The sequence below is a fragment of the Phaethon aethereus genome (genome assembly GCF_964289735.1).
Source record: "Phaethon aethereus genome assembly, chromosome: 1".
NCBI classification, from domain to species: domain Eukaryota; kingdom Metazoa; phylum Chordata; class Aves; order Phaethontiformes; family Phaethontidae; genus Phaethon; species Phaethon aethereus.
Genome location: NC_138575.1, coordinates 219213630 through 219223733, shown reverse-complemented (window position 1 = coordinate 219223733; position 10104 = coordinate 219213630). Strand labels below are relative to the sequence as shown.

Here is a 10104-nt window from a genome sequence, read left to right as displayed (position 1 = left end):
AAGGGGGGGCGGCAGCTAGAGCGGCGCAAGGCGACGCCCCTCCGCCTCGTGCGGCAAGGGGAATGAAAACAAGGCGGGGCGGCGGTTGGGCGGGGCGGGGCAATTTATGAGGGGGCGGGGATAGGTCACTGGCTTGGCCAATGGGAGCGGGCGGAGGGGCACGAGAGCGCTGGCCAATGAGGGGGCAGCGGGCGTTTCTCCCCCATTCCTCCCCGCCTCCTTCCCTCCCGCAGGGTAGGCAGAGGTCGCGTGCGTGGCGGGGCAGGGGTCGCGTGCGTGGCGGTGAGTGTGGGCGCGCAACGGCCGTTAACGGTCGTTAACGGATCGCCTCGGCATGAGGGGAGGCGGCGGGAGGACGAGGAGACTCCGCTGGGCTCGGCTCCCGGCCCCGCGGACGGGGAGGCGCACCGTGGAGCGGGCCGCTTTCCCTCCCGGTGGGGGAGAGAGGCGTGAGGCGGCGGGGCCTTGGGGCGCGTCACGCAAGGCCTTGTTTCGGGTGGTGGTTTGGGGGTGTTCAAGAGCTGTGCCACCCGCCCCCTGCGTGCTCACGGTTGTACATCCCCCCATGCTTCTCTCAGTTCTCTGTCCTTTCCTCCTTCCTTCCCCCTCGCCTTGTTTTCAAAACGCTGTTCTCCCCCTTCTCTCACAAGCACCCCACCCTCCGTGACCTCTCCCAAAACCTCGCCTTCCTCAGCTCCCTAGCAAAATTAAGATTACCGAGTTTCTGAAAAATGTCATCCTAGTATTTAATTTTGACATCTGCCCCCCCCCGCTTTCCCAGTTCATTTAAGCTTAACCTGTCCTTTCTTGCCTTTGTGCTGTCCGTTTTTAAACCCTGAATTGCTTCTCTAGCTGCTGTATCATTGCCTTGGCTGCAGGGATTTCGTTCACCTTCGCCTGTTGACCCTGCTCCCGGGCAGCGCTGGAGAGCTACGTTGTCTTTTGATACCTTACAGGAGTTGTTGTTCTGAGCAAAGCCCGACTTCTCCCGATTTACTCTTTCACCGTTATCCTCTTTGATCTCAGGTTGCGCCTTGGATTTTATGAAACATTCTTTCTTTCTGCAGTCTCTCAATAAAATATTCTCTGGTGCACTGCTCTTGTTCACCTTTTTTATTCTATTTGTTGCTGGTGGGTGCTACTCTGAAACAACGTGTACCTTCAGAGAAGGCAGGTGTGCTGGCAATTTTAAAATCCACCTGCTTGCCCGACTGCTCTTCAATCTCAAGTTTCTTCCCTTTCATTCCAGCTATTTTTTTTCCTTCTACCATCCTTAGCCACTACTTCGTTTCTTTGTTTCAGTATAGTCTCCTTGCATAAACTTGTATTTTGCCTTCTTTTAAGCTCTTCTGCTTCCTTTATTTCCTGTGTTTTTAAACTCTCATAACTTTGCTTATAGGTTTCCTGAACCCCTTCTCCTCGTCGTCTCTTTGTGTTTGGACTACTGCAATTTACAGAAATTGCTATTTTAGGTTATGCTTGTGAGTCATATGGTCTCTTTTGATCTTAAGTGGTACTGTATATTTTGGTACTGCACATTTGTTGTATGAATAATTAAAAAACAACTCGTTGGGGAAATACTTTCCCACTCCTTGCTGTTTGGTGATTGGACCATGCCCTGTGCTAAGAGTGCCCAAAGTCCCTGTTAAAAAGTTCATTTTTACTCCAATTTAAGATATCCTTATTAATTCAAATAACCTGACCTTGCTGATATTCTTTGGCAGTATTATGGGAAACAGTTTTTGATTACAAATTTTTATAGCTTTTAAATTTTTTCTCTTTGTTTCTGCTATTTACTTATTTTTGTGCTGTTTGGAAAAGATAGTGTGGAACTCTCACTCTCCCATTTGCAGTTTATGCTGGTTTGCTTGCACAGTCCCAGCCTTATACTACTATTTGAATTGGGAAATCTGATATTCCTACTAATTTCATTGTTCATTCCCCTCTGTCTAACCTCCAGGTCTAATTCTGCCATTTCTTCTCAAAACTAGCGCAAGCAGAAATTATTTTTATTCTTCAGAGCCAGGTTCTGGGTCGTTTGTACAGCCTTTACTCTTTGGTCAGTGGGTGATTTCATTCTGTTGGGACTATTTCTTCTGCTATAATCTCCCTTCAAGCAGATTTTTGGAAAAATAGTCTTATGAACCTTTCTTTGAAAACATTGTGTATGTGTAATGAGAGGATCTAGAATATATGAATCCAGGCGATTTTCGCTCCCCCGTAGCTGCTTGCCTGGCTTCCTGTTTGGCAGGGCACACGAGCCACTGACTTCACAAAGGAGTAACAAAAGAGTCGCCTCGATATTCTGTGGAAGAAGCACCTCTGGCAGCCTCAGCCCTGTGCCGAATCCATAGTAACACAGTTTTTACTTCGTGCCAGGTTTGAAGCAGGATACTGAGATCCGCTCCTGGCCATCCAAGAAGAGCACGTCCTGTCTGGCCATACCGTGGTTTGCCATCACACATGCAAGACGGGAAGGGAGGCTTCCAGGAGGGCTGGTAATGCAAAGACCTCTCTTTTGCGAGGGTTCTTTCTTTAATCTGTGCCACCAGCGTTCCTATGATTGATTTATTTTGTTGTTTTCCCTGGTGAATTTGAGCAATTAAAAAGTAAAGGACAAGAAACTGTGTATCTGGAAGTATCTCACTGAGATTTTCTGGATCAGTTAGGAGCAGAGCTCTTTTTACTGCAGAAACAACCAGTTTTCTTTGTAATGCGGATTTCAGACCGTCTCCCCTCTGAACTGGAAGGGCAGAAAGGTGACTCTACCCTGCAGATATGTCAGTTGACTGCCATGGTAGCTAAACTCATTGCCAGGGTATTGCTGTGTGATTCCTCTTGCCACCAAGTGCCAGAATCGCACCGGTCATCAGACTGCAGTACTGTCAAGGACTGTGAAGAGGGCGTAAGCTTTCACAGTGCGGTGAGGCAATGCTTTCAGAGGGAGAGTCCATGCCCTAATCATGCCCAGATCTGAAAGTTACTGCAGTTAACACCAAAAAGCGGGTGGTCTATAGCAGTGCTGATGGGGCCTCAGCTGGAGCGCTCTGTCTAGTTCTAGGCAACAGCCGTCAAAAAAAGATGTGTACCAATTGTTGGCTGCCAAGGAAAAAGAGAAAAGAAGCAAGAGATTTGGAAAACATGACTGAAGGGAACTGAAGTTTATTTAGTCAAAAAGAAAGGAAAAAAGACAAAGAGTTAAGTCCTCAGGAAACCAAAAGATGATTGAAAAGACAATGATTAAGCTGTTCTCCTTGTTCCCGACAGAAAGGATTAGAAATAACAGGTTTAAGTTGAAACGGTGAAGACTGAGGTCAGACATTAGAAAAGATACTGTTTGGGTGTTTAACTGTCCTGAGAGACTTGACCTCTGTAAGGAGTGACTAGGGAAAGAAGGCTTGCCCCGATAGGTCTCTGAAAGTCTTGAGTGCTATAGCAATATGGCAATGGCATTGTCTTGTTCGTGGCTTTTCTGTTGGGTTGGGTTGTTCGGGATTTTTTTTAACCTCATTTACCACTTTAAATTAATAAAGCAGCCAAAGAAACAGCATATCTCTCCAATGTTTTAGGAAATTATTATCATCTTTGCGCATCTTAGGGAGAAGATTAAAAGCCAGATGTGAGAGGATATTCTGGGACCTGTTGATAGTTTTAAAAGTTGAGCACCCAATACTTGTACAGATTTAGCATGTAAAATGATTTGCACAAAATCCTGCACAAAATCCCCAAGAGGACTGGTAATTCAACAAATCTGCTGATCCTCAGTTCAGTTCTGTTATCACAAAATCACGTGGATAAAGTCTGTTGATAGCATTTCCTTCCCAGCTCCTTGGGGCAAGGACAGAACTTTCTTCTTTTATTAACATGCTGCATATGTTAGCCTGATGCTATGTATTAAATATCCTTTTTCCAGACTTTGCTTCAGCTTTGCAATGTCTTCCCCTGAAATTGCTTCCCTTTCTTGGGGTCAGATGAAGGTGAAAGGCTGCTCTACGACATATAAGGACTGCAAAGTATGGCCAGGAGGAAGCCGAACCTGGGATTGGCGAGAAACTGGGACTAATGTAAGTTTGCTGTTTACTATCTGTCCTGCGTTTTAAATGGGACTCTGAGAATTGTCCAGAGAACAGTTGTTTAAAGTTCCAGTCAGAAATTCAGCGAGTTGCTTTTTGCAAGTGTTAAGGCTTTTCCTGGGGAGAACTGAGTGTGTGTTTCAGAAGTGACTGTGTGGAGAGGTCTGTGGACTGCAGACACACAATGTCCTACAGGTGACCAGCTGCCACCAGTCCTCACAGCTACCCTGACCAGACCGCTCTCATACATGTTATAGCTCTCAAACAGCATTCTGCATTGGATTAAGAGTGTAATTATCATAAGATGCTGGTTACAACCTTTTTTCAGACTGTGTAAACAAAAGTTGTCTTGAATGAGTGTGGTGGGTTGACCTTGGCTGGATGCCAGGTGCACACCAAAGCCACTCTATGGCTCCCCTTCTCAGCTGGACAGGGGACAGAAAATATAGTAAAAAGCTTGTGGGTCAAGGAAAGGACAGGGAGAGCTCAGTCAGCAATTACTGTCATGGGCCAAACAGACTTGTCTTTGTCAATAAATTAATTTCCCCATCAAAATCAGGGTAGGATAATGAGAACTAAAACCAAATCTTAAAACACTTTCCCCACACACCTCCCTTCTTCCCAAGCTCAACTTCAGTCCCAATTTGTCTTCCTCCCCCTGCGAGGGGCACAGGGAGATGGGGAATGGGGGTTGTGGTCAGTCTATCACACGTTGCCTCTGCTGCTCCTTCCTCCTCAGGGGGAGAACTCCTCACACTCTGCCCTGCTCTAGCGTGGGGTCCCTCCCATGGGAGACAGACCTCCACGGACTTCTCCAGCGTGAGTCCTTCCCACGGGCTGCAGTTCTGCACAAGCTGCTCCAGCCTTGGTCCCCCCACGGGTGCCGTCCTTCAAGAACAGGCTGCTCCAGCCTGGGCCTCTGTGGGATCACAAGTCCTGCCAGAAAACCTGCTCCAGCCTGTGTTCCTCTCCCCACAGGGCCACAGGTCCTGCCAGGAGCCTGCTCCAGCGTGGGCTTCCTACGAGGTCTCAGCCTCCTTCGGGCATCCCCCTGCTCCGGTGTGGGGTTCTCCCTGGGTGCAGGTGGATATTTGCTCCAGCGTGGAGCTCCATGGGCTGCAGGGGCACAGCCTGCCTCACCGTGGTCTTCACCAGAGGCTGCAGAGGAACCTCTGCTCTGGTGCCTGGAGCATCTCCTCCCCCCCATTTCTCCACTGACCTTGGTGTCTGCAGAGTTGTTTTCGCATATTCTTATGCCTCTCTCCAGCTGCAAATGCTGCGTAGTGGGATTTTTTTCCCCTTCTTAAATACGTTACCCCAGAGATGCTACCACCGTCGCTGATGGGCTTGGCCTTTGCCAGCACCGGGTCCATCTTGGAGCTGGCTGGCCTTGGCTCTATTGGACACAGGCAGCTTCTCATAGAAGCCACCGCTGCAGCCTCCCTGCTACCAAAACCTTGCCAAGCAAACTTGATACAGTGAGATAAGAAAAAAAAATTGAGTAGTTAAAAGAAATTGACAGTAAACTAACCTTATGTGCTTGGAAGACGACAATGCATGTGGTTTAGTTTATAGCCTTTTTCTTGGGATCCCTTGTACTTATTTCAAAGGGAAAATATGCAGATGCAGTGTCATATGCGCTCACAGTCTGGCTAACAACACAATGGTTAGCCAAATACTAAGTGCTTGCCCTCACAATTTTTAAACTTTATCTGTAAATGCTGTCAGAATTGTATAAAAATACATGGAATACTACTGACGTTCCAGATTTAGAAGCAGTGTAATGTCTATTGCATTAGGAACTCGATGATAGTTCTTCCTGAATGAGGGCTTGTACTAGGATAGATGTAATGGCTAAAAAACAAAAACCCACCATACTTTCTAAGCAAAAGTTAAAGCACAAATGAACTACATACTGGTCAGGATTTAGACCCAGCACCTGCAGATGTATCCACACAGAGGGTACAGCTCCATTGAATTCATTTTGACAGGGCTGAAGGGCAGAACCTTTGGGTTTGGAACTTTGTCTATAATCCTTGGGGGAACAGAACTTTCTTAAGCCATCAGATTTCAGTTTATACAGAATATATAATGCCAAGAGAAAGGTGGTGCTGTCATGCAAAGATATCTGTACCTTGCAGAGAGCAAGGTAGCTGTGTATGTAACCTTTTTAAAAGAATTTCATTTATAACCTTGTGAAAAATGAAGTTTTCACTCTTTGGCTGTTCAGAGGAGAGGATTCTGTGGTGTAGGATGTTGGTTTTCGTTTGTTTGACAATATTGTTTTGCTGGTTATGACTGGAGAAGCTGAACAAATAGAGCAGCTGAAAAGTTCCCAACTAGTTCCCAGCTCCATTACATTTTGATGTTCATTTCAGGTACTTGAAAACTTTGGTTTCAAGTTATAACCACCTACTATCATTTAGGAGGCTGTGCTTTCTTTTTAAAGTTTCAAACAAGGGATACCGTCAGGTGACAGGTAAGTCCATAAAGTCCTTAGAGGAGTCCTCCAACTGAAACAAGAAAAATGAGTCTATGTTAAATTAAAGTCAGGGGAGAAAAAAAAATAGTTGGGTTATTTGGAGAGGTAGGTTTTCTGTCATCCTTTTTATATCATCAGGAAGTAAAAAATACCTATTTAGGTTTTGCCTTATATAGGTCACCTGTAAAGCTCTTGCTTTAGGTCAGTCCTATCCTTCTCGCAGCTATGAGGGATTAGGTGATTTGGTTTAAAAATTAATAGAAAGCAACGAATGTAAGAGTAGAACTCAGCTTTTCTAGACTGCACCTCCAAATCTAGAAAAGTATAAAAAAGTTAATCTGATCAGCACTGGAAGTAGTAGGCTTAACCAGGTGCATTTTCTGCACATTTCTTTAGGGTAGAACACATCTGCCTGCTTTCCTTGGGCATGTTTTTCCTCGGGGCAGATAGAGCTGAAGTTTGGGAAACAAGCAGTGCTGGTCAAGTCCCATGCTTTAGTTGGAAATAAGTTGCTTCCTTTCCTTCTGTGCTATCAGCCTGCTGTCTAGTACTGGAAAATGGTCTAACTGGCTGTGCAAGATTCTGTAACTAAGCACTAAGAGTCCTTATGACCTTAACCCTTGGAGATGAAAGGCAGCCTCCCTGGCTGGCTGCATTTCAGTGCCATCTGCTAACGGAAGAAAAGAAGAAGGAATCCTGAAAGGAAGGCCAGAGAACAGAACAGGCAAGAAATTCTGCTGCCCTTTCTTTTTCCCTCTAGCTGTCAAATTAGCAATGACACAGTTATTCCATCATGTTACACGTTTCCTTTAATGACACTAGTTCCCTACAAAACATGTAGAAGCCCCCAGATCAGTGTCTTGTGGAGCCAAAGAAAATCCTTTTGTTCCCTGGCTTTAAAGTACTGCTGAGACATTATCACATGACTGCAAACCTTCCTCAGCAACCTAATTATTGTAATTGCAGTAAACCATACCAGTTCTTTTTGTCTAAGTTTTGAGTCTACTATAAAACCCCCAAAGGAAAAGCATTACCTATTCTGTCATAAATACGTGTTTGCAATGATTTAGTCTGAGAAAGCTCTGCATATTGAAGTGACCTCTGCATTCTAGGTGTGGCTATCAAATGTAAATGGAGTAAGGGGAACACAACTTGGAGAACTGTAAAGGTGAACCACCTCTGTTGCTGAAATTCCAGATACCAGCCAGGCTAAACTTTCTGGTGGGATAAATTTAGTCCACTCATTGGAAGTGGCACTCTACCATGGAAGGTTTCCTTCACCTGCAACTTCAGGAGTTCATGTGTTCGTTTCAGCTTGAAAAGTCTCGCTTGCTCTGTTCTGCAAGCTTGAGGGCTTGAGAAGAGAACTCTGACACCTCGTGAGAGGCTGCAGCATCAGCTGCTGACTTGGGCCGGGGAAAAAGAATAGGAGAGGACCCAAGGACATCAAAGACTAAAGCTCACTAATGGAATGACAGAAACCCATTGTTAAGCTGGTGCTTTGACCTAAATTCATTAGAAGAATGTGTTATTTTCTGGAAGTACAGAGGATAAAGATGTATGGGCATCTCCATAAAAATAACGTTTTCCAGGAGTCCACCATGGTGTTGCCTACTTCAAGGGAGAAACTTATCTCAGTCCTCTCAAAGAACTTACAAATCCTACCAAAAAAAAAAAAAAAAAAAAAAAGGAGGGGGAGCTGAAATACTATTTATGATTTTTTAAAAAATGCATCCCAAAGAAGGGCCAGATTCTAGCCACAGGCTGTACAGTACCTTACTCTTGGCCATATAGAGATAAATAGAAATTGAATCCAGGAAGAGAATTAGTGTGACATAAGTTTTCTATTAACATTACAGGTGTCTTTGTGGATTCATATGTTTAAAGTGTTGTAGTGGTAGTAAATGGGTACTTTGAAAACTCAATCAACGTGCTGCTAAAGCTCTTTTTTTTTTTTCCCTTTGAGGAGTTTGCTTTTAAATATTCCTTTCTTAAAATTAAGAACAGTGCAGGAGTTGAACCTGTTAACTGAAATTAAGCTAACCAATATGTTTCAGTCCTCTTTGGTAAATGAGATTGGCAAAGTAAATAAGAAAAGAATTTACTCATTTTAATTATTTGAGGAGCTCTTTGAAATTAAAGTGAGTAAACTTTGGCTTGCTGCAATCTTTATTACAAACAGGTTTTGTTCATTTGAAAACAAATGGCAATATGGTGCAATTTAAAGTTAAATCACTAACTTTTAATATTTATAAAATGCTAGTTGTTAGACATAAATCTTTTAGAAATGTGTAATGCATCTTTTTATTTTTAACTGTTTAATAAAGAATGACAATATTACCATCAATTGATTAACTATCATCCATCTGCATATCAAACACCTTTTTTAATTACTAATGTTATCATCTACTGTGTGTACACAGAAAAGAGGGTTGTGTTACATTTTGGTACTGCTAATTTACCCTGTAACTTTGTGGACAGTTTCAAAACACATAGATGAAGCTTTCCTGGTTGATGCTGCTGCTACACAGACTATTATTTTCTTCCCCTGACACCTAGCATTCTCCAGGAGTGCAGCCAGCTGACCTTGAGGAGGTTGTCAAGAAGGGTGTTAAAACTCTGGTGATTGGTCGTGGCATGAGTGAGGCTTTGCAGGTAGGTTTTTGTTCTGTGATAACCATAAACTAGATCTGTTTGTTTTCCCTCTCCCTCTGACTGGGGAGGCAGGGAATAAAAGTCTATGATGCTTTACTAAGAGGGGGGAAAAAATTCAGGATGCTGAATTAGAGCGACTGAGCTCCTGCCAGGAGTCACTCTCTTCCTGAAAGAAACATCATTTGAGCTCCTTCATATTAGCATCAATGCCAAGCAGTAAACAGGTTTATGTTCTGCTACAGGAGCAATTTAAACAAGGAGAATTTTTTACAGTGTCATTAGTTGTCCCCCCCTTAAAATAGGTTATGAACTAGCTCTCTAGCCTGCTGTAAATACTTTGATAATTAGACATTTTTGTCACTAATGTTGGCAGGGTGTCATTTCAGCAGGTAAACTAGCTACAGAGTGCTCGGAAGGGCTGTGCTTTACTTCATGGGAAGCAATTCTTTAGCTTTTTGTTGAGGTGAGTAACACCTTATTTAGGTTAATTACTATTACCTCCAGTTCTATTCATTTTTGTAAGAAAGGGCTGTATTTTAAACTGTTGGAGAGATGGGAGGCATGTATGTAAAAGTAGCTTTATTGAAGAGAAAGAAATGTAAATCAATCTTAGAAATATCTGAGCGCATTCTCATTTGGCTACTATCAGTTACTAGTAACAAATGGCATCAGTATGTGTTTTCCTTCAAGCCTTACAGTCTGAGGGGAAAAGAACCTAATGCTTGCTCTTCCTATTTCCTTTTCTCTTCCAAGGTTCCACCGTCTACTGTGGACTATCTGAGGAAGAACGGGATTGATGTGTTGGTCTTGCAAACAGAGAAGGCTGTGGAAGAGTACAATGCTCTGGCTGCTCAGGGTGTCAAAGTGGGGGGAGTCTTCCATTCAACCTGCTGA

The 10104-nt window shown here is 43.9% G+C and overlaps 1 protein-coding gene across 1 annotated transcript; it reads left to right on the top strand.

Annotated features, from left to right (window-relative positions):
* Nucleotides 1–3932: 3932 nt before the first annotated feature.
* AAMDC (adipogenesis associated Mth938 domain containing) lies at nt 3933–10104 on the top strand (the record flags this gene model as incomplete). Its single annotated transcript, XM_082005926.1, has 3 exons — nt 3933–4064; nt 9115–9210; nt 9964–10104. The coding sequence occupies 3 exons, from the start codon at nt 3933–3935 to the stop codon at nt 10102–10104; spliced, it is 369 nt and encodes a 122-aa protein (XP_081862052.1).